The sequence below is a fragment of the Apteryx mantelli genome, chromosome 1 (genome assembly GCF_036417845.1).
Source record: "Apteryx mantelli isolate bAptMan1 chromosome 1, bAptMan1.hap1, whole genome shotgun sequence".
NCBI lineage: Eukaryota > Metazoa > Chordata > Aves > Apterygiformes > Apterygidae > Apteryx > Apteryx mantelli.
This window is the reverse complement of record NC_089978.1, coordinates 153,814,713-153,841,692: the sequence shown is the minus strand read 5'-3', so window position 1 is coordinate 153,841,692 and position 26,980 is coordinate 153,814,713. Positions and strand designations below refer to the sequence as shown.

Genomic DNA, 26,980 nt, shown 5'->3' with positions numbered 1-26,980 from the left:
AAAGCACTGTATCCAATTGTAACAGTAAAAAGTCTGTATTTTGCCAAATGCCATTATTAGACAAAAAATGAATCCAGGCCAGAATTTAAAACATCTGAATTTTGTAAGAAGCTGTGAGAGATCTGTCAAACTGCAGATCAAAATAACACTGTGATTACAGACATAGATGACAAATAACGACCAACCATCCTAAGCTGTCAGGCTCTCTGTTCTTCTGCTTGGCTCCAGCTTGACACAGGTTTTCTTTAATGGAAAATTATTTATATTTGAAATTGACAAAAAACTTGACACATAAGCAAGCCTATATCTATTTTCATCCTTCTGCTTTCATGGATAGCAATGTAAAATATCCCATGTAGCTTTTACTGTGTTGTTTGTATATTATAATTATAGCAACACCTTACCCAAACTATATTATTCTCCAAAAATTCATTTAAAATGGATTCTGTACTTCTACAGTTGAAAAGAAAGTTTAAGCTATTGAGATCTCTATGCTAGCTACTGTGACTGTGAGAAGTCTGAGTTACTGTATTTATTACAAGATACTCATCCATGTAGTGAAAATTTACACATCAGCAACATTAACTGTGTAGGATTACGTATCTGCTCAGTTTACTATAATATCTCATTTGAGTGTCCCAAGGGAATACTGGCTAAAGAAGTTGTTGTTATTTACAGCTTGAAACCACAGAAAGCAGAAAGAACCCTGAGTGGAGGTTATTTGCTCCATCTCCCTGGATGAAGGCAGGGCTCACTTAGAGCAACCTGGAACCCGTCTGCGGAAGAACATTTAAGCGGACAACGCCGATTCGCCGGCACGAAACCTTGGTAGCGGCAGGACTGCGTGTAGCAGCTTCGGCCTAGCTTTGCTGGACCCCCACAACTTGAGACGCGCTGCTTTTTTTACCCCAGGCAGAGCCGCGCAGCCGTTCCCGCGTTGCGAGGGCGGGGGGGCCCCCCTCAGGGCCGGGCGCGGGGGAGAGGCCGCCAACGGTTTCCTCCGCTACCGCCCAGATCCCGTGCGGACACTCCGCCCCTACCCCCCCCCACCGGCGAGCGGACCGCGCTAACGGCCGCCCGCGCCGCGCACACCCCTTTGCCCCCCGCCACTGGGGCCGCGGCGGGGGTGGGAGGGCGCTCCTTGCCGCGGTCCCCCTGCCACCGCCAAGAGGGGACCGTGTCCCACCCGGCCGATCCCGGCGAGGGGGGCGGCCCAGCCGCAGTACCTGGGGCCGCGGGTAAGTGCCAACCTCCTCCAGCAACGCTTCGCGATTCCCGCCCGGGGGGAGGGGAGCGAGAAGAGGGAGGGGCGCCCAGAGCGGCGCTCTACCGCTACGGCAAGGGAGAAGAGTCAAAGTTTCCTACCGGCGTGACAAACGCTGACGTAGCGGCCAGGCTGGGCGTGGCCACACCCACGCTTCGGTAGAGCCCGAAGCAGCCCGGCCTGTGAGCGCGCGCCGTGGGCGGGGCGCCGCGCGGCCGTAAGGGGGCGGGGACACGGGGCGTCGCGCTGTGGCGGCGGCAGGGGCGGGGCCTGGGCGTCTCGCGCCGGGGGCGCGGGCGGGAGCCGAGGAGCGCGAGCACGAGCAGGGGAGAAGGAGGCGGAGGCGGCGGAGGGGGGAGCGGCGGGCTGGGAGCCGACCTCGCCTGGGCGCCGCCGCCCCACTCCCGCCGTCGCCCGCCCGCGCGCTGACACGCAGGTGAGGGCCGGGCTGGGGCCCCGCTGTGTGCGGGGGGCCCGTGGGGGGGGGGGGTAACGTTTTTTATCGGCCGCTGGAGGGAGCCAGGGCCGGGGCGTGGCCTGCGGGAGCCGGTAGTTGCGGGCAGCCGCCGGGCTGGGCAGGGGCTGCGGCGGGGCCTGGCGGCGGCGGGGAGCTGCCGGCCGCTCAGGTGGGTCTGCGGGCGGCTGCCCCGAGGGCCGTGGCGGAGAGCAGGGGGCGCCGGGGCGCGGCCGCGGGAGGCGGCCCGGCAGTGAGGGGCCTCGCCCGTGCCGGGCCCCGCGCACGCCGTCACCGCCGGAGGGGGGGGCTGGGCGCCCCTCCTCGCTGCCCCGGGCCCGGCGGCGGAGCGGCCGCATCGCCCTGGCCGCCGTCCTGGCGGGTGGCACGCGTGCGGGCCCGCGTCCTGCCGGGCGCCGCCGCTGCCCCGGCGCTGGCTGTTGTTCTCCCGGTGGGCGCCTTGCCTGGCACGGTCGCGGGTCTCTCGTTCTCTTCCCCTTCTCGTGTCTTCTTGCCTCCGTCCCTGTTTTAGTCTGTCCTTGGGAAGCGTCTGCTTTTGTTGTCTCAGTCACAGCATCTAAGGTAATGAGGACCAGTGTCTTTTTACCTGAGCTTTGGTGGTTTTCCTCCTCTTTTTTTTTTTTTCCTGTGAGTGACGAGTAGTTGCATTTTATTTATTTTATTGAATCCACTACAAAGTGTCAGCTGACATAATGCTTTGTTCCTGAGTCTGCAGCCATCCTGAAGCATGGGTCAGGGATTGCTGTCTTTCCACATCTGTTTCATTTGTAATGTGAATTCTAAATTCTAGTTATGAAAATATGCAGATTATTTTACTTGGAAGTTAGAAGCTTGTGTTATGGTTCATGCCAACAGGATAAGAAGTGGTTTAAGTGAAACCCCAGTGGAAATGAGAGAAATTCAGGGATAGGAAGCAAAGGTGTAGAAACATCTGTGGCAGTGGAAAAAGAAGTACAGAAGCTAACAGAATAAAAGCAAATGGACAGAAGTAGAATTGGTCCTAAAAACCAATGTATGTTTGATGCTTTATCCAAACTTGTTTTGGGAGCATTTGATGTATGTCAGGTGGTTGTAGGTAAGTAATATGTCATTTTAAATCCAACAAGTTGTAGCCAAAAAAAAGTTGTCTAGTTTGACTGCAGAGTTGTGATTCTTAAACAATGGCCAATCACGCTAGGATGTCTGAAGCAGTAATCTCCACCAGCTGCTTGCCCTCCTTTTCTCCCAAAGGTTACTGCATCTATAGCAGTAAATGGCTGAATCTCCTTCTGAGCTACTGCAGTTTACAGCCTGACATTAACATGAAGCTTGTTTTGGTATGGTTTAGTGAAAATTGCAACAGCTTAGATGCATGCCCCAATTCAGGGTCATGTATGAGTCAGCACCCTTACAGCTATATCAAGCAAGATTAATAGAAAAAAATTACCCTCTTGCCCACACTATTATAAGCAGGGTTGGTAGTACAACAACTGAATTTTATCAATAGGTAAATATTCAGACTAAATGACTATTTATTAAATAACAAAGGTGAGACAGCTGTATTGAATGTATTTTAGTTTTAGAAGCATGGTTCAGAACTTTAGTATAGAGTAGTAGTTCCCTGAATAGCTGGGTTTATGACTTTACTATATATTCCAGAAATCTGGAATTGTCTGACTCCATCAAGCTGTAAATGGAGTTGCACCTAGAAAAAGTTTGGGACCTGGTGGGTAAAACATCAGTATATCATAATACTTGATATAACTTGGACTTTCCCCATATTATCCAGGAAAATAATTTAGCTCTCCTTAGATCAGTATAAGGATGTTAGCAGTTTATCTTCAGTTTGGGTTTCGATTATCTGGGCTTTATTAAATCATCATATTTTTCATAAGTGTTAGCATTGTTTCTTTGATCCTGTCATAAGCTCTTTATTAGATTCTGTTCACATAATTTCTCATGTCTAACATCTGGTTAATGGCTTGATTGGTGCACTCACATGAGAAAAGAAAGCAAACAACAAAAAAAAACAGGTTTGGTATTCGCATGGCCAGCTCCTTTTTATTGAATTGCAATTCTTGATCACGAGAGAAACCTACTTCTGGCTGAATCTGCCACATTCTCAGTTCCTGGTAGCAGCTATCTGTGGTGCTATATGGAGAGAATGTTTCACCATGCTATTGCAACTAGCGCACCAGTTCCTTGCTGTTATTGCTTATTTTGTGTGCTAGGATGCTCTCCTGCTGTTCCTGCCCTGTGCCTGACCCCCATCCCTCCATTTTCAGACTATTACTTTGTAAGCATATTCCTCAGAAAGCCTCTCTTGGTATGAGAAACTTGTTAAAACACTTCTCTGGCTGAGCTACTTGAAAAGTATAGGTAGATTTAAAAGGTCTGGCTTATTTTGTTGGAGTATGGTATGTTCGGAACTGTATGGGTGCGTGCAGCTGGTCAGATAATCAAACCAGTTGCTAGAATTAAGAAACAATAATATGTGTTTTTGAATGTTGCTGGCTCTCCTGCAGTAAGAGCACTTGGGGTGATTAGGATTCTACCAAACAATTGGTGTTTGTTTAAGCTAAGAGTGAAACCTTGCAGGGTTCAGTGGGCTGCTGTATGTCCGTGGTAGGCCATGAGAGATTAGGAAATCCAGTGCTGATTAAGAAAGTGATGTTTTCTAGTTTGCAGGTTGTGTCAGTATAGCTAATGCAACTTTGTTGTCAGGGCAAGATTTTGATGAGAATTCTTTAAATGGAGCATGCTTTGCTTTGACTAGTGGTATTATCTGTGCTGAACTTAGACTAGTTGTCTACATGGATTCACTAGTACTTCTAGGTACTTCTGGGCTTTTGAACTACTTTTATCACTTTTAGCATTGTGTTTCTTTGATTCCACTATTGTAGTGGGAAGTTGTTGGTCATATGTCACCTGGGGAAAGAGACAAACAGCCACGCATGCGGGCACACAGTACCTACTGGCTGTGTAATCTAAAAACTGATAATCAGGCTTTAAACTTTTTAGCATTAGAATGACAGAAAATTCATGTCTACAAGTCTTTAATCTTCTAGGTGATTAGAAGGGCACGGGTTATTTTAGTTGGAGCTAATTCATCACTAGTAAGTTCATGTACGTGTTCTGACTTCTGTTGCTTTTTGTGTTTTGCTATTATTTAGAAAGAAAGATAAATGTCAAATTGTATTATTTTTGTCTGTTGTTTACTTTAAATTTAGAGACTTACAGTCAGCTCCGATTCACTGCACAGCACAAGTCTTGATTTGCCTACCTATGTCAGCGTTAAGAACACAGGACTAGGGGGGACCATGTGGGTCATTGGGTCCAATCCTGGCAACCCAGGCAAGAATCTGGAATTGAGAAAGGTCCATGATATATCTGCACCACATGCCAATCACCCTATGACAATTTTAATGCTGACAGCAAGAGACTTAAAGCTATAGAGGAGAACAGGTGCTTGAACAATTTCCAAGGCTTCTGCCAAACCTGGAAAGTCTTTAAATGCAACTTCCAGGTATTCTTAAAAAATGTGTCCCACTCTCCTGAGGAGGACAGAAAATTTTCTAAAGGTACACAGCAGCCTGACAAAGGGAAAGATGTTGCTCTAGCACCTAAATTTAGTGACCAGGGTAACCCTTAGGTATGTTGTGAGCAGAACTGCCTTTGACTGATGAGAGATGTTAGAAATAACTGTGGCACCTTCCTTGTGTTCTGCCTCTAGTTGAAGCCAAGCTCCAGAGCTCTTTTAAAAAAAAAATAAAAAATAAAAGTAATAATAATAAAAATAAATTAAAATCCTTATAAGCAAGTAGTGCATAACAAAGAGTATAAATATATGTAAACAAAGATTTAGCTAAAATGCATACATTTTTATAATAATAATGACTATCTCTTTGTGGTACTTTTTTTTTTTTTCTTTGGTGGGGGGAAGATGATGTAAAGGAGTGAAGTGATGGTGAAAACATACTCTTTATGCTGATAACATTATCTACAGGAACTGTAAGAAACAAAAACTAATGTCAGTGGAAACTGCATCTTCAAACAAGCTGCTACAGAGTAGAGCACGTTCTGCCTTTTCATTTATGTACTCATTGTGGAGTAAGTAGATCTGGTGAAAGAAAAACATATACTTGAGGGTGATTGAAATTAACTCGGAAGCCAATAGATAGTTCTGGCTCCTGCTTAGAGATTCATGGGTGGTGTATTCTGACTGGACTACTTTCCAGGAATAGAAGAATGGGAAGCACAACTATGTTCAGGAAAAAACCCAACACACAGACACAGATATCAGGATGTTTCCATGTTCTGTGGTGACTTATAAAGATCATACATGCCATTTATGCTAACCTTTCAACTTTAGAAAGTATATAACAGGACTGTCATTTCAGGTTAAAAAACAAACAAACAAAAAACCCCTACTTCTTTGACAAATGGCTGCTGTTTTTTTTCCCTCAAAATATTAGGGTCAGAGTTTATGGATTCCTACCTTTAACAAAACATGGTTCTCAGTATGTCAGTCACCTAAAGATTCTCAGTGACTTTTCAGAGATTTTTCTGGGAAGACTTCTCTGTGTATATATGGTTGGAGAGGAAGAGAAATGTGTTAAATCACAGCTCTCATGGTCAGTGAGACAGAACAAGAGCACTGTTACTTTCAGTGAACTTGGCAGATGTTCAAGTAGGTGAACTTATTTAAAAAAAAAAAACTTTGAAAAGGATTGGACACAAGCACATGTTGGTGCTTTGGCATGAATTCTTGTACTATGTATCTAGGAATGAGAATCAATCATAGTATGAGCAGTTGCTATTTTTGTCTTTTTTCCATCTTAATTTTGTTCACCCGTTTCTCTCTCTTGCTGTCAAGGCCATGAGGATAAGAATATTTTGATATGGATAAACAACTTGAATTCCATGGATTCAATGCCTTGTGTTTAGCATTGGTTGGCTTGTAAACTTCTGTCCTTTTTTGTGTTGTAGTCATTAATTTAACAAGAAAAGCAGTGAGCTTTTTTTTTTTTTAACCTTCCAAACAAAGTCAAATGCAAAATCTATAATATAGTACTAAGACAGATCCTGCACATTCTTTATATAAAGTAAGGTAGCAGCTCTAGCTTTTGTGGTTTGTGGTATGCACCAGAAAGTAACAGCAGTTCACAACTTCTGTCTTCATTTTGGTTCATGCCCTCTAAGTTGTTCTGAATTTTGTCTATTCTCTCATCATACCTATACCCTGCCACTCAAACAGTGAGTATCTGGCAGGTTTTTACTGGGATGTAACTTTTTTTTCTTTTGGAATCAGAACTCTCCCTCTCCCTTCAATTCTGGAGTCTGGGTCCCTTTTTGTAACATAGTAGTTCTCATTCTTGATTAACCATTACAGTACAAGTTATGAAAATATAAAGATTGGTACTTTTATTACTGAAGTTCAATGTGTCTGCTATGCTATATTGTCTGATTAAGATAGCTCTTGTAAAGGCTGACTCTTCTGTTGCTATTATAGAACTGAAATTCAAAGCTTTCCTTGTACAAACAGGGGTCAGTGCTACAAGAAAGTTCAGTGTTCTGGGAACTGAGTGTATGACTTCCATTATGCTGATAGGAAACACCAGAAGAGTTACTGCACTGTAAGATGTACTTTCCTGCCTAGTTTATGATCAAACTGTTTGATTCCTGACTGTCAGGCACTGGCAGTGTTGCAAAGTTCACTCCGTAAATGTTGTCTTTTGGCTTATGTCGGTCATGAACAGAAGCTGCAGAAGAGAAATAAGGAGAAAATATTACTGTCTGAAGGTTGCCAAGCTTATTCTTAAATTCTTTTTCTTTTACAAATGTAAAATGTTGTTACAAATGTTGTTACAAATGTAAACAGATTTGCCTATGCTCCTGCAGTATGTTTCTCTGTATTTGATTTCCTTACTAACCTATATATAATTGTCGTGGTACTACTTTTTCCCCCTAGAGTGAGGGGAGTATGGGAGGCTTCATATGTTTATATAAAAGAGCTATTCTCCAGAGGTTAACAAAATGTCATGTTAATGACGCTTAGTTTTCTGTCAAGCATAGCCGAGGGTGTTTGCTCTCTGAGCTGTTGGTTCACATAAAATACTGGAGATCAGAGTTGAGCATGACAGTGTTGATAAACATATCTTGTTTTGTTGGATTCTCTGCCTTGAAATTGATATTAATCTGATCCTCTCAATTTCTTACATTTGTAGCATGCTGGAAAGAACTAGCTTAATTGAAACCCACTGAATCCTTGGACAAGACTAGTAAAGCTGAATTGGAGGCGTGTGGTGGGATTTTTGTTGTTGTGGGTTTTTTTTTTTTTGTTTTTTCTCCCTCACTTTTCTTCACACTTCAGGAGGGAATGGTATTCCTACCCTCTGTCACTTCTTAACTGTCTTACAAATAAATCTGCATGAATTTGTTCAGGTTGCATTTGACTACTTTTTCAGCATGGCAGCTTCCAAGGCATGTGTTAGCAGCTTTCATGCTGCTTGGAATAAACATTTTTACTGATGGTTCTGGATACCGCTGTACTTCTTGGAATAGTACCTGCTTTGCTATATTGAAGGAAACTGAATTCTCCATTGCCATTCACTGACTGTGACGAGACTATTATGGGACAGATTTGTTTTAGTTGACTCAAATTGCTCTGTAGTACATTTAAGCATTTATTGTGAAACTATAAGCATGTTCTCACAATTCACGATGTTCGTCTTTGAATATTTTTAGACAGTTACCTGTGACATTTGAATGTTTTTCTTGCCTGTCACTTCAGTCTATTGGGAAGATACATTGATACCAATCTTATCACTTCCATATAGAAAATGTGGTCATATCTGTTCTTATTTAAAACCTCTGTCTACAATATTGTGTAATTCTCGTCTTTTTTTTATGCTTCTGATAGCCTATATTTCTTTCAAGCTTTTCCAGAATCTCTGAGATAGCATTTTCAACTGAAACTAAGGCACATTTATCGCATATCTCTATACTTGCAAAGCTGTTATGCCAATTTCTTGGTATCTACATGAAGTTTTTACCCTGGCTGAGGTTAATTTTTTGGAATGGTTTTTATTTGACTTGCAAACATGATGCTCTTTGAAAATTTCTGTTTACTTAGAAGTTCATAACCTGTCATTGTCTAAATCCCTCAGGTGTGAAAGTATGTAGGCTACCCTGAGGGGAAAATTGTTTAGCACTAGCTTGAACGGTTTGGTTTTTCATAAGTTTTCAGTTTATAGTCTAGTAATCTTAGGTTAAGAGTTCCTGTATTGACAGAAAAGACCAAAGGTTTTTGAACCGTACAGAAGTGCTTGCAAAGGAAAGGGGTCAGTTACATTCGTGTCACAGTTGGACACTCTTCCTATGTGGTTAAGACCATCCTGTAAGGTTAAGCGGTTACTTATCTGTGAATAAACTTAGAGTTGGGAGAAAAGCAGCAGGAGAAACACTGCTGCATTTTTGGACTCACAAGAGATAAGAGATAAATCTCTGTGCCAGTGAAAACACTGAAACAGGCTGCATGGGTGGAAAGGTGTATTTAGTTAATATGTGGAAGGGTGTCTTCACAACTGTAAAGTCTAAAAACTGTGTAATAGAAGTTCTCATTTCTAAGCCCCCGGGAAGAATATTGGGGTTTTTGGTCTTCCAGTTTCCAAAGACAGGTGGTTTTATTTGTTCGTTTTAAGCTACTGCTGATTTTTTGGAAAGTGAGTGCAATGTAAAGCATGGAATGGATGTTAGAGTACTTAGCTTTCCCTGAGTTTTACATGTACCCAGTCTTAGAATCCTTTCTGTAACTCTAATCGTGTTTTAACTAGACAGCTAATTCTAGCAGCTGGTATCTATAGTTTGAATAACTCGATTTTTCTGGAGTAGTGGAAGGAATGGTGCCTACCTGCAAAACAAAACTTGGAGTTGAGTTAGTGTATAACTGTTACTTTCACTTAAGGTGGAAGAAAATTAATCTGATTTTTTGTTGCATTAGCACATTGCTACTGTACAGCAGATTGTGTGGTACCAGCTGCTTTCAGCTGTGTGGGAAGTTACTTTTCTGTCAAGGACATTAATCACTTTCACTCTTTGAAAAGCTATTAATAGGTTGACAAAATGCTAGCTAAAGCAAAGAGAAAGCAATTTCATGAGTTTAACTTAAATTTTTCCTTTTTGGGGTGACTGACTCATTAGAAATGATCGAAAATCTTTTTTGTGCTTCTTACATGTTGTTCAGTGCTTACATGCAGAAGTATCAGCTAGTAAGAGTGACATATTTGTAGCAATGTTTAAAATGTTTTCTGTTTCTTTGGAGAAGGTGCTTTAATTAAAGTGTACAGAATAAAACATATCTAGTCTGTCAGCTTGAGTTAAACTTATTTATAACCGTTAAGAGAATGAGCGTTTGCAAGGATTTCATGTGATGAGTTTCTAGTAAATGAATTAAATGCTTTGGTTTGGATTAATTTTCCTGAGAATCCCTGTGAATACAAACTCTCAGTTGAATGTATGCTACATACTGTTTAAGAAATCATATGTAGCTTGTTTGGAGTGCTGAACTGGTGTCACAGCAGCATTATTAGCACTTTGCTATTTCAAACACTGAGATTATTCTGAAATAGATTTTCTTTTTGGAAAGAGTGTTTTTCTTATGGATCTAGGGCATAGAGTCTTGATAATTGAAATCAGCCCAGCAAAACACTGTAGATTTTATTATAGAGGTTATTTCTGTACTGGCTTGCATGAGGATATGCAGGTGAAATAGAAGAAACTTCCTGTCCCTAACTTGTATTTTAGGGAAAGGAATCTGTAGATGGTGTTTTGGTAGCTAACTTCAATTATTAATGCAACTGGCTATCTTCCCCCCCTCCCGCCCCCAACTCTCTCCTGTTTTCTTTTACATAAATGTTTAAAATATTTCATTGCAATATCACTGCTAGACTGAGTAGACCATATATCATAGTCATTTTAAAAAGGGGGAGCATTTGAACTTTTTGAGCACTGATCACAAAACACAGTATCAACTTCTACAAGCTGTGTAAAATTACTCATGCTTTTGCATCTTCTATGAAATAGTGTATAAATGACAAACTACTGTTTTACTCTGATACTCTGATTTTGTTTTCCCTTTAAAACTTAAAAAATGTTTCTTGTATTTTTTCATTCCTATATTAACTATTTTTTCTGAGAGGGAAAATTTTGCATCTCTTCATTAGCCTGTTCTCTCTCTCTGCCCCCCAACCTCACTGACTGTTCCAGTATTTTTCAAAATATCTTTTTTGGTCTAACACCCCCCTCCCCCCCACACACACACACCAGTTCTACAATTTCTTTTGCAAGTGTACTCCTCTTTTTTTAAATCTAATCTTTCATCTGCTTGCCTAGTTACTGTCTCGCAGACATGTCCTCATTCATCAGCTTGGAAAACTTGGATGATTCCTGATATCTGGAAATAGGTCAGACAAAAACAGGTACAAAAGGAGAGGAGTTGGGATATGTATAATGATGCTCTTTGGACACTATTTGGTGTTCTTGCATCAAGCTGGGGGAGGTCAGACCAAGAATAATTTGTGTGGTTCTAGTTTTGATATCAATTGAGCCCAATGGTGGCTTGAAATAGTTCACACCAGAAAAATGTAAAAAATGAGAACTGTGTAGTGGGAGTAGTCCTTCAGTGCAGTGTTTCAGCCACAAGAGTGGATTTAATCCCTGCCTCTTGCTCCTCTGCTAGATCTTGAGCACTAACTAGTCTCAGCACAGTGCCCCTATGCTAAAGAGGTCCCTGCTAGCAGCTCCAGAACAGCATGTTGTTACAGTGCAGAAATATATGGAGTTTTACTGCATGTGCTGCCAGAGTAGTACATGTGATACAGGGGGACTGCAACATGCTGTTCCTCTGCTGGTAGAGGTGCTTCTTTTTGAAGAGGTCCCTGCTGTTGGAATGATAGTGTTCAATGGAATTAATCTGAGGTCATAAAAGTTTGTTTTTGATAGATTTTTGTTCAGGTTAAACAAAGACTTCGGAATTTAGTCTCAAACGTGACTCTATTTCAAGAGAAAATAAGAGACTGAAACCAGTTTTCAGCCCAGGTATAATTCTCTTTTTCCGGTTAGCCTCATTGGTTTAGTTGTGTGGTTTTTGTTCTTGCACAGGGTAAATACCTGTAGTTGCTTAAAACCTTTGCAGTCAGTAACAATTTCGTGATTCTTGTCAGTTTCACTTCTAAGTTTTCAGTGGGAGCAACAGCAATGTAAAGTGACTTGCCATTGCAGAAGACTATCAGAATTGTTCTACTAAATACTATGTTCACATTTGACAGATTATTTTCACAGTGACAGGGTTTAGAAGCTTAGGGGCCTACAGAAGATAGCAGTATTTAAAGGAAAAATTACTACTGAGTAGGCTGTCAATTGTGATTGTCTCTCTTACTCAGAAAAGTAGCAGGTAAAGGATAAGGGCTTCTTAGAAATAAGAAAAAGATTAGACTGCTTTTGTAGAATTCAGTTCATGACTAACAATTATGACTTAAAAATTGATGGATACTTTGGGGGCTTTTATCTCTTTACTGTAATAGTATAATAACAGAAAAACAAGAAAAGTTCCTTTCTGAGTTCAAATATTAGGATTTAAGTAACTGATCCCTTTTTTCAAGAGAGGGAATTGAAAGCATGCTGAAGAAATGTAACGGCAGTGGAACATAACTTATGCTAATGTGGGACAAAATATTTTGTGATAAACTAGGTATTTAATATGTTGTTTTTATTGATACAGATATGGTCCCGAATATCATGAGCATGTGACTTCAAAAATGGACAACTGGATCTATTGCAAGTTGTGATTGGCCTTAAGCTGACTTACAACCATAGAAGAACTTCACAGGATTTCTCTTTTACGCCTGTCTAATTGCCTCACATCGCCAGCTTAATCATGTACGGAAGTGCTCGGTCAGTTGGTAAGGTTGAGCCAAGCAACCAGAGTCCAGGGCGTTCACCACGGTTGCCACGATCACCGCGCTTGGGCCATCGTCGAACGAATAGCACAGGGGGCAGTTCTGGAAGTAGTACTGGGGGTGGCAGTGGGAAAACCCTTTCTATGGAAAATATTCAGTCTTTAAATGCTGCCTATGCTACATCTGGCCCTATGTACCTAAGTGACCATGAGAATGTGGGTGCAGACACTCCCAAAAGCACCATGACCTTGGGCCGATCTGGGGGGCGGCTGCCTTACGGTGTTAGGATGACTGCAATGGGTAGCAGCCCTAACATTGCCAGTAGTGGAGTTGCCAGTGATACTATTGCATTTGGAGAGCACCACCTCCCTCCAGTGAGTATGGCATCTACTGTGCCTCACTCACTGCGCCAGGCCAGGGATAACACAATAATGGATCTGCAGACACAACTCAAAGAAGTATTACGGGAAAATGATCTGCTTCGCAAGGATGTGGAGGTGAAAGAAAGCAAGCTGAGTTCTTCCATGAACAGTATCAAGACCTTCTGGAGTCCTGAACTAAAAAAGGAGAGAGCCCTGAGGAAAGATGAAGCTTCAAAAATCACTGTTTGGAAGGAACAATATAGAGTTTTGCAAGAAGAAAACCAGGTTTGTCATCTAACGTCACAATTGTGTTAGTGTGTACATGCATGCAATAGCATGATTAAATTAATTTAACAAGCTTGCACCTCACGCTTGCGGACAAATATACTGGTACTTTTCCCACATAAATGGTATGAATGAGATGTGTTTTCAACTAGCAAGTCTCTTTAAGTGTTTACTGTCAGAATTACAAGCCACCTCTGAGGGTTCACATCTCCCGTTGTACTTTTATATGTCATGTACTTTTGGACTAGAACTGATACTAACCATTGTATTTCCCTTTAGAAGTATTTTACCCTGTTCATTATTAATATTTCTGTAGTGTTAACCACTTGAAGCATTTTCTGAGCTGCAGAATATACCAACTGCTGACCCTAAATACAACTGAATTGTTGCTGAATGTTGACAGATTGCGAGTGAAACAAAGTTCACATTGCACTGCTGTCATTTTAGAGCTCTAGTTAAAACCTCCAGACCTGGGGGTTTCACAAACAGTTATAAATGTGGATACACTTAAGTAACACTGTTTAATACCTGCTTATATATTCCTTTGTCATTAGCTGTGCACATCTTGTTATACAACTATCATAAAGCACCTTGCAGTTGTTTGTAGTGGTCTGGCTAGTTAGAGAACAGGCAGGAGAATGAGAATCTTGGGCATCTAGCTCTTTTATCTTGTCCCTCTTGAAAGCATCCCCAGATTAAAATAAAACAGAGGGGTTGGTTAAAACTGAGGGTTTTTTGCAGTCGGCACTAGTCATTACAAACTTTTTTTAGTTTTCCCATCTAGATCTCCTTTCTAGCTAATACTGAAGTAACAACTCATCTTTGATTTAGTATCCTCCTGTTTAGTTGTTTTCAGCCAAGTGTGAGTTAGGAAGCGCTCTCTTTTCTCCTGTAAGAAATCCCACCTTTCATGTGGAAGATGGGCCCAGTGTCCAGTTTCTAACGTTTTCCTAAAGTTAAGTTGGCTTTCACCATGGTAAAATTAATTTCCCTATGGGGTTTTTAAAATATCCAAGAAAATTTAATGAAATGTTTTCCATAATTCAAGTGTGATCGTGTTCTTGAAGCTTTGTTGGCATACTTGCTATTTTAGGCGGTGGATTTTTTGGTTTTGCTTTGGAAGATGGAGAGGAGAGGGAAAGCACTGGAGGAAAAAGTAATGGTAGTACTTAATATGTTATACTCTACTTTCAGGTGACCTATAATTTAAATAGTAGTTTCATTTTGATTACTGACAATTTGTTACACTGAAGCTGTCTGTTCTACTTCTTTAAGAACTTAGATGCAGCAAACAAGTTGCTTCTCCTGAGTTAGTATGAAATAATTTAATGAACTTTTCATGCTGTTTCATAGCCGTATTCTTGCTTTCCTGGTAGTATGACAACATGAGATCTGTTAACATGTGCAGCATTTTAGTATTCATTCTAGTATGTCTTGCTGGAATGAAGAAAAAATTCAGTGAAAAGTCACTTTCATTATACTGGTACTGTACCTGAATGAAACATTAAAAACCATCCACTCTTGAAACTCTCTGGTGTTGTACGTATTTCAGTTGCAGCTAAGTATTTTAATTCCTAAATTCTTTTCTTCTGGTTTTAAAGTTGCATCTTCATACTGAGTAAAATGTCTTTGGAAGGTGACAACACTTTTAACACATCAGTTTTGATATTTGAGGATGCTGTGGAAATCTTGCAAGAAAAATATGGTAAATGTATCGCTTAGAATGGAATGCAGGGTTACTGAATATGTATAAATTGGAGAACACTGGTTCCTCTTTCCCAGTGTTTTTCCTATCTTTCCTTTATTCCCTAATTAAACATTTACAGATATTTCCAGGCCACTGTTCTCTAGGCAATCGCTGTAATTACTACCACGCTGGTGGAATTGTATAACTTTGGTCTGAAAAAAGAAGGGTGCAATTTAAAAGTAAAAGGGTATTATTGCAATGAGCTGTAAAAACTGAGAATGCTAATTAATAGATTATAGTTAGCTACCAGTGTGTCCTAATTAAACTCTGAATTCATTATGTTGTCTATAGCCTTCTGGAGTTGGTCACTTCAGCCTTTATAAGGAAGATCAGTTTAATAGGATTTACTGTAATTAAACAGACTTCTCTGTTTAGACACCGAACAAGGGGTTTCTCTCATCTGTGGGGGGACCAGAACAATCTGTTCATTACCCCCTATAAAACTAGCTTAATTTATTCCTGCTACATTATCTTTCAGCATACTTGCAGGAGCTGATGTTTTAGAGCTCAGTACTGGTGTTTCTGCACATCACTTTTATTAAAGCCTGCTGGCATGGGCAGGACTTGTGCTTTGTACTGAGTTTAGCTAAGGACAAATGCAGTGGTAAAAATTGCCTCAACTCAGAGCCAAGATGCTGGGTGACTCATGCCATTATCTGATAGTTATCTCAGTCTCTTTGCCGTGATCTTGGCTCCTTATTCTTCTGTGCACACTTGATTGTCCCTGGTTGGATTTTTATTACTGTTTTGTCACCTCTGAATGATTGAGTTGCCCTTTAGTTTTGGAAGATGTTAAAAATACTTAAAAACATGACCTCTGGTAGATTACCACCTCAGTCTCTTACAAAACAAGCACTGATGTCTTTGGGATTTTTTTGTTTGTTTGTTTCTCAGAATTTATTTGCAAATAAATCATGGTTTTGTTTGTTTTTTTCATTTCAAAGAAAAATTTCTTTCCAAGAATGTTTTAGGTTCAGTAAAGATCAGAGAACTCCTTTTGAAAAACCTAATAGGGATATTGGAGACTCTGTCACCTGTCCTGATGCAGTTGCATCTAGTTTTTTCTTTTAGGGTAATAGGAAGAGGGGATATCTTGCATAGCACAGAGAATATAGTGCAGATGCATCTGTATAGGTCTCAGTTGGGTCCAGAATGCTTAGGCCTTGCTTAGCTGTATTGTTTTGCAGCCAGCTTAGTTGTGAATGCAGCACAGTTGTATTCATGGGATACTCATCTGAGCAAATATTCTAGCTCTGGAGTGTAGCATATGCTGAGCTTTTGTTTTTACCCTTTCTCATTGATCTTGAAGGGCTGGAAAATACCCTTCTTCGGGTAAATTGGGAATATCATTGCCATTTCTTTTTGAAGTGCTTAAAACTTAACGTGAAAAGTATTCCTGTAGTTAAAGTAAGTTCTTGAAAAAAATACAATGGTTTTCAATGCAATTTGGGTTAGTTATCCAATTAGGCTTTATTAGAAGCCAAAGGGAGAGTGCTAATGACTTCTCAAAAGCTAACAAAGCCATGCATATCCAAGGAGGAACTGATGGAGCCAATAAACAGGAGTTTGTTTTTGACATGGTATCACTCTCCACAGCATGCTTTAGGAACTCTATTTCTCTTCAGTTGAAAAATTCATTTTTAGTGTGAGTGTGGTTTAAAGTTTGCCTTGAAATCCCTTCATCACAAGCCAGAAGAGGGAAGGAAAGGCAGTGAGTATTTTTGGTACTTTGATGCAAGTTATTTCTCTAAAAATCATGGACCATTATGGACTATGTGGAATCTGAGAACAAGGTACTCCTCTCAGTTGCTTATACCAAGGTGTTTGTCCATTAGTATAACTAGGTTTTGAATTCGTGTTACACTAACATCCTGCACCGAAGCTTGTCTTCCCATGCTAACTCATCTGTGTTAAGATCCGAATTATGTTTCTGCTGAAATAATGTGGTGCTGCTGAAAATATATTCTTACTTTGATGCCTCTTTTTGGTTAGAGGCCTTGGATGTCTGCATAAGAGTGTTTAACCAAGAAAATGTTTCTGGAAGGAATTTCACCTTACTGGGGCAAGCTCTTGAGGATCATTGTCCCTTACTCTGTGATGGAAAAGTGTGGCTGGTGTGCTCCAGCAGGGTTCCTCTTCAGACTTCTAGTTGCATCCCCACCATCCAGAATAGCTTCTCCTTCACAGTGGTCTGGAATGAGCATCTCCCTCTTTAAAAATACAGTTGTCCATTTAAATGTGTTTGGGTGCTGCTATTATGAGACTGGCTGAAATTCTAACGAGTGTACTTTTCCTCTGAAAATCAATTAATTCTCATTCCTCCACAGATTTTATTTTTTAATTATATAAAAATAACGTTTTGATTTGTTTGCCCTAGTGCAGTACCGTTCAAATACTAATACCATTCTTGAGTTGGTTGTCAGTTGATAGAAAGCTAGACTTTATCCCATTATGGATATTTGATTGTGCAATATGCAGTTGTGTAGTCCTTACCTAAAGGCATTATAGGTATCCTCCAGCAGCACACTTAAATAATTTGCTGATGGCAGATGTTTGTTAGCTCTCTAGAATGCTGCCAACTTCAAGGTTCTTCCCCTTTTTCCCCCAGGTGGAGCATGAAATTGTAACTTAACTTGGAGTTGTTCTAGAAGAGAGTTGTCTCCTCAAGAGAGCTTAGTATCTGAGGCATTATCAAGCTGCAGCACTGTCTAGTGACTTCAAAAAATTGTCATGTAATGGGCCAAGAGATGGGCTTTCTGCTTCCCGCCCCTGTGCATTCCTAGAAGGAAACTGCAAGTTTTGTGCCAAAGTTTCTCAATGTTTTTTTCCCCCCATATTTTCCTATGGAGAAGAAGTTAATACCTTGAGTTGCTTTGAAGTGTTGGATAGTCTAAACAGCTGGTCTCTGCTTGGCCTGTTAAACATATGAGGGGAATGCTACCAACTTAAGCAGCTTTTTATAAAAGGGGTGGGATAAGCGGTACTGTTGAACTTCTTAGTAGCTCAACTGCACTTCTTGTTGTTCAGCTGTGGGAGGAGTATTCTTGTATTCTAAATACCAGGCCCCCTTTATAACAGGCTCCGTTCCTCCACTCAACTCATTCTTTGGCTGCTATATATTGAGACTGTTCAGACATTGCTCCCCTACCCAGGGTTGCACTATTTCCCCCCTCCCCCCACCATTTAGTATGCATATTCCTGAAGAGTCTTTTCCATATTACTGTGTTTTTCTAGAAGCCATATTATCTCTCTTGACATTATGTTAATTCAGATATTCAAGTTCTTACTTTGTTATCTTAAATATTTTTACTGTACAAGAATGAAATATGTAATTTGAAACTTTGTAAGGCTCAGATTTGGAACAGATCAAACGTCCTATTGCTTATTCAGTGAACAGTTAACAATGATAGATGGTAGCAATAGCACAGAGATACATCTTAGTAAAGAGGTCTTGGACTGATATTTTAGCTTTCTAATATCAAATCTGGTATTCTCATGGGTCTGTCTTATGGTTTGTGGTATTGATTTTAAGTAGAGAGGAGAGAAGCACTTTCAATGGAACTGCCAGTCCATGGAAAAAGGGTTGAAGTGATATTGGTAATGCATGCAAGCCAGTTCTTGTGTACGCCTGCAAGGCCAAAAAGGGAAAATTGAGCCTATTTTTTTTTTTATTGTAATTTGGTGATACCAGGAAGCCTTGTAGACTTCAAGATGATGCAGTAGAGGCTAGCTTAAGTGGCTTACAGTCTCTAAGCTGTTATTGAAAGTGATTTTTTTCAGCAAAGTGGCTATATAAGATACTGTTTACAGTCTGTAATTCTTGAGGCATTAGTGAAAGAAAGAACCTTCTGGTTTTAGGATGAATACAAACGTGTTTTGAGATAAGGGCTAAAGAATGGAAAAGTTGAGGTGATATTTTTGTACTCTTAAAGTGGTTAATTAATGCCAGCTATCTGAATTAGTAACTGAAGAAAAATATTGTGAAATACCACTTAAACCTCAGCTGGCAAGAGGTGGAAGAAGAGGAAGAACAACTTGATAGTGTTTTGTTTTTCTCCGAATACCATGGAGTACCATTATGTGTTCCAGCATAAAACTTTCCTGAATTCATTTGATGTATCCTTGTGTTTAGTGAATACAAGAAAATATCAGTGTTTTGGGTAATAGTGGTTTGTGGTGATTTGCACTCTTCAACAGAAATCAGCTTACGATGGCTTGTCAACAGGTAAGCATAACTATTTGAGATTGTTATTTTTTCTACAGGGATAATGCTTTGTTATCCTTTGGTATCATCTTCAGCATGATCTGGCAGAGAAAGTGAAAAATAACAGCATTCTGCTAAACACAGTGTCATAATTGTGACTTTAACTTTTATTTTCAGTACAAAAGGTGACTCTAGTCCTTCCAAGAGGACCCCAATATATGCCTCCAAATACTTCGTAAGAATGTAGTTACGTAGATCTTGTTGGTTATGAAACTAAGTTTTGCCAAAAAGATTTCTTTTCGAGGTGCAGTAATTGTTATCTTGAGAGAGGGGGAAAAAAAGCTACAATTATGACCCTTTGTTTAGTAGAATGCCGTTATTTTTCACTTTATCTGTCAGATCATGCTTAGTTGCTGACCTCCTGTGCTAAAATCACTTGTTGTATCTAAGTGACTTGCAGTAATACTTTAGACTAAAACAAAGTTTTTTGGTTATATAAATAGCCTTGGAAAGCAGATAGCGGAGATGATTTTTCTTAAACTCCATTCTAATTTAAGAGATCGTATTAAATCACCAAAAAAAACATGATTTAGTGGGGTGGGGTTTTTTTTGACTGCTGAAAAACTTTGAAGCTCAGTCATGCCCCATGTACAGTCACCTTTGTTTCCAAAGAATATTTAAATAGTCTGTTTTCCTTCATTTATCCTAAGACAATTATTGTATCTTTTCTCTTTTGTAACCTTGAATAAACACCAAAAACTGTGTTGAACTGGTTGGGAGAAGTTAGGGCATACCAATGTACATCATTTTACAATGGCAGAGTTGATGTTTACATTTAAACCATAAATAAAAAACATAATTGGAAAGCTTCATTAATAAAATCTAGAAAAATATCTGAAGAGTTTTATGATGGCTTGAATTTCTGTTTATTAAACTCATTAAGAAAGCCACCTTATGGATTCACTCTAGAAAGAGATTGGTTTTAAAAAACAAAAACATAAAAACAGTCCCTTTATAGTATACTTGCTCATTGAAACAAGCTGAATCATAGATGCCAAAATGTTGGCACAGAGCACCTATTAAGAGTGCTTTCAATTATCATGGCATCCGAAACCTGAGAACTTAAGCTTATAGCAATGTATAACAACTACAGGAACAGATATCATTGGACTTTGCCTCTTCAGTCTAATTTTAGCAACTTTGTTTCTAAACTGGCATACTAAGTAATATATAGTCATCAGTAAACCTAATATTTTGATGGATCTTCATCCTGTTAAAAATGTCTATTCATCTATGCACAAGTTTGTTTTTTTAATTTGGTTTGAGTTTACATGTTATGACTCTTTGCTGTTTTTAAATAAATGGCTTAAATGTGTATTTATAATCCTTGTTCAGTTTCTAATTGTTGGAATTTCAGGTTTTGTATATATCTTCTACAAGAGTTTTTTTTCCTCTTCTCTTTACTGAAAAGAGTTGCTCAGGATGGGAGAGCAACAGACTGAAATGTGTTCTTTGTAACAGAGTATTTCGTTTTGCTTATGTGTCACAAACGGAACGAAACCATTCCATGGTATAGCTATGAGTGCTTGGAATAGCACAGACCAAGTGGTGGTGTAGCAACAGAGATGAGCTTGTGGAGGTGAGAGAATGGACTGGCTTCTTCTCATGAAGGTGCTGCTTTATGGTAATTTAAGGTATATAAGAAATTATGACCTAAGTCATTGGCAGCAGTCTGCATAATGCAAGTTCAGCATATCTGAGTTTTCTTCACTTTCATTGATTTCTGCAGCAGTCAACATAGCATTACATCTTTGTAGGGAAAACTTCAAACTCTTATTTCTAATTTCTTACAACTTTAATAAGGGATCTTATTACCTGCAGGCAGCTTCTAAGGTATTTCTCTCTCATCTCATTTCTGGGCTATTCAGTTGCTGGTGCTCCTGTAGGTTTTAGGAAGAGAACTAGGCCAAGAAAAGCTGGAAGCAAAAGGCTTTCTCAGCGTTTCATTGGGAAGCTTGTCTGGCTATATGGGTAGTGTTCTACCCGTGTGGGTTTTTCTTTCGTCTGGCATCCCAGCCCAAGTTGGGTTCCACTTCAGCAGTTCAGTCTCTGCAAAATCTCTGCAGTACTGAAGCTGGCCAGGCAACAGAGCAGCTAGGACTGAAAGAACTGTATGGAGGTGCAGCTCTCTTGTCTTTTCATTGTTTGGGGCAGGCTGGAAGAGTGCACGCAGTATTTGGTAACCTGGTGCATCATTGCATTGATATGGGCACAAGTACAATGAGTGTACAGAGTTTCTAAGCATGCTATTGTGTTTAACAATGAGACTTGTACAGAAACACAAAAATGAATTTGCTCATATAGTTATTTTGCAACTCTGATTTATTCGGGGTTTAGCCAGGAGCATTTCCTGCAACTTCTGAATTGTCTTCTAGAGTCTTTTCCTGATACTGGCTGGTCCCACAGTTAAACTAGTTCTCAGTACTAAAGAATTCTCTCATCCTCCCAATCCAAGCCAGTGTGTTCATAAAGTTTTCTTCAAGTTTGCTCTGTAAATCGGCAAGTACATCCTCCTATCTACAATAGGCTGCTTTTCCTTTTCCTTGGATAGGGACTGCTGATCCAGAATCCCCTTGAAACAGACTGAGGAAAATGAATTAGTCCTTGGTGCTCTGGGCTGCTTGCAGTTCCTGTGTGGATTGCTTTTAAGACCTGATGACTGTAGTTACTATTTTGCTAAATACTATAAGTTAACAGGGGCAAGCAATTGTACAGAGGCATTAAGATTTTTCCAGAATTTGACTCAAAAGGAATTTAAAGGCAATATATAATTTACACGCAGTCTCAGGCAGTTCGTTGCCAGCAGAAAAGACCAGATCATGGGAGTAATGCTTTGTCTAGTCCCATACATAACAATGAGATGTACTTCCTCTTGAGGGAGGGAGAGAGGGAGTAAAGTCAGCAGTCTGATTAAAAGATGTTTTTCAGTGCTCCGCAAATACAGCAGAGAGGTGGGGAATATATTCTACTACATTTTAAAGTGCTTTGTTAACATCTGTTGCTGTATGACATCTGCACTGTTCTAAAGTTCTGTAGCAGGTTCCTATGCCTTTCTGTTTCTACAGTCAATCCTTTTCCTGCTTCTTCCCTCCTTTTCTTCCTCACATCCCTGCACCACTTGGTAAGGGAAAGAAACAAGGGGACAATCTAGTTTTGGAAAAACAAGCAAGTAATAAAAGGTAGGCCAAGAAGCCCTTTTCTGTCTAGCCTGTGTTAACCCTCACTGGTATCTGTACCAAAGCTAAATGTTTACTTTTTTCCTTCCATAGCTGATTGCACCTGGCATTTAAAAAAAAAAAAAAAAAAAAAAGCAGAGCTTACCCTCCTCAACACTGTGAGACTCTTTATATAAAATTTTTTTTCCCTTATAGGAGTTATGGAATTGTCTGAATTACAGTAGTGTGTTTTTTAGCTGGAATCATATCCCAAATGACAAATACTTCTTGCTGCCTCTGAGGAGAGAAGAGTTTTTCTGACAAATATTTGGTATGTCACATATTGTCTTAGAGGAGCTGCAAGTGCAAAAATGCTCACCTCAGGCTTAACCTCTGAGTGAAGTTATTTCAGATCAGGAAGAAATCCCGATGCTGAAGGTAATTGCATGTCCCATAGTAGATCTCCCTTCTTGCTGTTAGAAAATAAAGCAAATTTTGTTGACCACTGGCATAACTAGTTAGACCTTCCACAACATAACAGGATGTTAGTTCTTAGGTGAACAGAAACAAACCATGAAGCAACAGAAGTGGCTTGAGAGAAATAGGACTCTTGTCGTTAGTGAGGTAATATATCCACACAGTCTAATCCAGCATCCAGTCTTGCAGGTCTAAGCCTCCATGAGGCTTGTTCTTATGGCTACATTTCTTTTGAAAGATGGGAGCATTTAACACAAAGTACTTGGTTTGCTGATACTTCATCTCAAAATGTGTATATGAATTTCCTAACAGTGGTTTTGGCTTGTATGACAAGAGGCTTCAGTATTTTTTTTGCTGACCGACAGAAGCATGTCCGTGCTGATGGTGACAAAAGTTTTAGGCTGAGAATTAGTGCTATTAGGCGAAAGTGTTAATCCCAGAAGAATCCTAGAAAGAGGAAATAGGCTCAAAGAAAAACAAGTGGTCTTACAGTAAAGACTTTAAAAAATTAGACTGTTAGGAAATGCTGTGTCCTGCATGGACTGGTGGAGGCTAAGGAAGTAACTTTGGCTTATCTCCCTGCTTTGGATAAATGTGGAGAATCAGATTTATTTAATGATTCATTATTCATCCCTGTTCAGTCTAGGAATACAAGTAATAGCAGTGTCTGCTAGGTAGAGCACAGTTGCACACCAATATCTAAGCATTTTTTGGTTATGCTGGTTAGTGCTTCTGATGAGGAAGGAGAGAAGAATCTTAAGAGCATAGAGGTAAGCTCTAGATAATTCTTTGATCTGGCAAAATATGGGAATCTTTGTGTTTTATGTTAGCACAACAAATAACAAAATATATGCGCTTATCTGAAGTCTTCCTTTTGTGTGTGTGTTAAAATTCGTAGATATAGTTGTTTCTAGAGATTAATAGTTTATCCAGTGTAATTGGACATATAGGAACTGACAGCCTAAGGTTTGCTTTTGTTGAGGGTAAAGGAATTTTCCAGTCTTATTTAGTTTGTAAATCAGTTAAGTAAAATCATATTATACTGTCTATGGAAGCTTTCATTTGGAGGACAATTTTTAAGGCATTCTCCTTCAGTAGGTATCTGGCAGGTCAGATTTGGCTTTACGATTGTGGGCCTGTTAATGTGTAACCATTTTAATAGATCTGCAAGCCTAGTTACTCAAAGGGGGGACCTTCCTAAGGAAGCATAGGTATATTTTCATATTGCAAAGTAAATATACTGTGCTATAGATGCAGTCAACAGCATTTTTTACGGGTTAAGAAAAATTAAACACCTTAGCCATCCTCTTTGCAAAGAGCATTTGGACTTGTTTTACTTGTTCTGATCACTTAAGTGTTTGGAAGATTCCCCCAAGTTGAATTATCTTTAATATTGTATTTTGGGGGGTGGGGGGATGGAGGGGAAGTCATATTATAATTCACCGTGCAATAAAATGAATTGATTCAAACTTCTCTTAACATTTGAATCTGTTTTGGTTTGAATTGGCAGATGTTTTTGACAGTAAGAAGAGTTTTAATAAATATACTTTGGCCATGGTTCATAAGAAGCTCTGTGCAAATGCTGGACCAAACAGTTGAAGTGAATATGGGTACTATAGTGTGTAACTACATTATGATCTGTAATACCTGAGTTTCCAGCTTTTTGAAATTTTGTAACATGCTAATGGGATCCTACTAGTAGTTCCACTCTTACCACTAAGTCATAATAAATGGAAATAGTATGCTAATTATTTTTATGAAACCTATCTGAATTTTTTTGAGCTGTATTGTTTTTTTAAATCACCCAAATATGTTTAAAATTTAGCTTAAAATCTGACTTTGTGCTTAACAGAAAGCAGCTGAGCAAATTTGGTTGTCTTGCTGCCATTACTTTCTCTTTCCCCCATCCTTCTAGAAATAAGATTCAAAATCCAGTGATTTCTATTTAAGGAAGGTTCCAGGTTAGTATTTCTGTCAGGGAAAGGCTTTTACTTTTTTCCTAAGGCTGGGAATGCATTCAAGACTAGCCTTTTAAAACTGTGCATGCTGTGGATTTTTTGTTTGTTTTTTTTTCCAAAGCAGAATCAATTTAGTGTGTACTCATTCAGAAATGATCAGTCTGTTTTTCAGATAGCTGAGTCAGCTCAAATCTGTATGTCTTTAAGACATCTGAGATCTGTCTTTTTTTTAACTGTGTGAGAATTGTCATTAATTCATACTTAGCATCACTTCTTTGTTAATTAACTGGTTATAGTGTTTCATGTCAGACTTGTTTAATCTGAAATATTGCAAACCTGTGGAAGAAAGTATTAATTCATTTTTTTTTTTTACAGTTAATGTGGCTGTTAATGTTTTCTTGTGAACTGCTGTATGCTAGACCATCTTTGAAGGGTGATTTTAAAAAAGTAGATCTGTACTTTATATGTTGTACCTGTTAGCAAATAATCTGGTGCAGTAAGAACTGATTATAGATAGAAGTAATTGGTGCTGTGACCCCTTCATCTATACTGTATAAAGTTTGGGAGGTTTACTCTTGACTAGTTATATTCAGGTCTGTTGGACTTTTGTTGCACTTGTGGTTTTATGCTGTCTGAAGGAGTAATCCTCTGCTCACTTCTTTATTTGTTACCCTGTATTTAGGGTTTGGGGTTTCTTTGGGGTGCATCTGGAGCAGACATTCTGTTTTAGTTTCCTCCAGTATCTAGTTGATGTTCTCTGGTCTGTGAAACAAATCAGCCTATGGTAAGTGGGGACTATCTGAGGATCTTTCAAAAGATCTGCTGCTCCAGAAGAAGTCTGCTGCAGATGTAGTCACATTTGCACAACTACTAATGTTCAAGACTATGAAGGAATTTAAATACTGATAAATTAAACATTTCAACACTCTAGGAGATGCATGTTACTTTCCCGTCAATAAAAACATATTAGAAAATGTTTTCAAAACAGTAAATTGGGTAAGAGGTAACATAATCTATTGAAAATCATGCAGTTAGCATGATCTTGAAGAATTTTGTCCTTTGTATTAACCATTAAAAAGCAAAATAACCCCCTCCTATATAAGATAACTTGATACATTAAATGCTGTGAGCTCTTCAAAGTTCATGTATTCAGGAGAGCACTGTAGTGCCCTTAGTGTAGTCTTGAATCAAGCCTATATCTCATTTTTGCCACCTTCTCTTGGAGAGTGTGGAGCTTCATTTGTCCTGACCAGTTGACGTGTATATCTCTGCTTGAGCAGTTCAGTCATGGTTAATTTTGTTAATCATATATGGATGAAGGTACTAATTTCTAATAGTATACCAGTAACTATCACGGTAGGTCAATACGCCATACAGGCTTCTGTGCAACTGAAAGGAAAGATTTTGCTCCTGAACACTTTAATTTTCTGGACTTCAAATTTGTTCAGCCGATGAGTATTTCATGAACAGCAGGCTTCACTGCCAAAATACAGAAGTGACATTTATTCCATGAAAATGGGTTATTTTAACTAAGTATTTTTATATTTTTTCACTGATCTTTCATTTCAAGAGGAAATATAGTATATTTTTCTTTACCGTCTTTTTTTGGAAATTCCTACCTGATACACAATATCTTTGCCTCTAAGATTCTGTTCAGTTAGAATTTTTTTGTTCTTTTGAAAATCCATGTTTACTATTTTTGTTTCTAATGGTTATGTATAATACCAACAATGCGAAGCAGTGAATAACTTGCAAAACTGTTCACCAGATGAACCATTTCTCATAAATCTTTACTTTTTCAGAGTGATCAGAGACCTGGTAAAAAGCCTACCTTGAGTTTATGGAAATCATTTTCTTATTGGATAATAGATTTGCACACAAAGTAACTAGTAAGATTTTTCATAACTAAAAAGGCAGAACATGACTACTTGATTTTGGTGGCTTTATGGTCTTTATTAATCCTAAAGTAACTAGTTGAGGTTCTTCCAGGTATAGCTGACACTTTTCATCCCTTGTGCAGTAAGTGATAAGCTTGAAGATGCAGCTAATGAGCAAC

The 26,980-nt window shown here is 39.4% G+C and overlaps 2 protein-coding genes across 16 annotated transcripts in view; one reads left to right on the top strand and one right to left on the bottom strand.

The window, feature by feature from the left end:
- Nucleotides 1–1,351, bottom strand: part of RAD52 (RAD52 homolog, DNA repair protein) — a 40,103-nt gene extending 38,752 nt beyond the window's left edge. For all 6 annotated transcript variants that reach the window (XM_013947235.2, XM_013947239.2, XM_013947236.2 and 3 more), the window contains exon 1: nucleotides 1,227–1,351. The gene's annotated coding sequence lies outside the window, so the exon portion shown is untranslated. The remainder of the gene's footprint in view (nucleotides 1–1,226) is intronic.
- Nucleotides 1,352–1,594: 243 nt separating this feature from the next.
- The window catches only part of ERC1 (ELKS/RAB6-interacting/CAST family member 1), a 312,721-nt gene continuing 287,335 nt past the window's right edge, over nucleotides 1,595–26,980 (top strand). For all 10 annotated transcript variants that reach the window (XR_010885944.1, XR_010885943.1, XM_067307213.1 and 7 more), the window contains exons 1-2: nucleotides 1,595–1,700; nucleotides 12,499–13,323. Coding sequence is in view for 8 of the 10 variants with exons in the window: in XM_067307213.1 (XP_067163314.1) it covers nucleotides 12,655–13,323 (669 nt within the window). In the remaining 2 variants the exon portion in view is untranslated. The remainder of the gene's footprint in view (nucleotides 1,701–12,498; nucleotides 13,324–26,980) is intronic.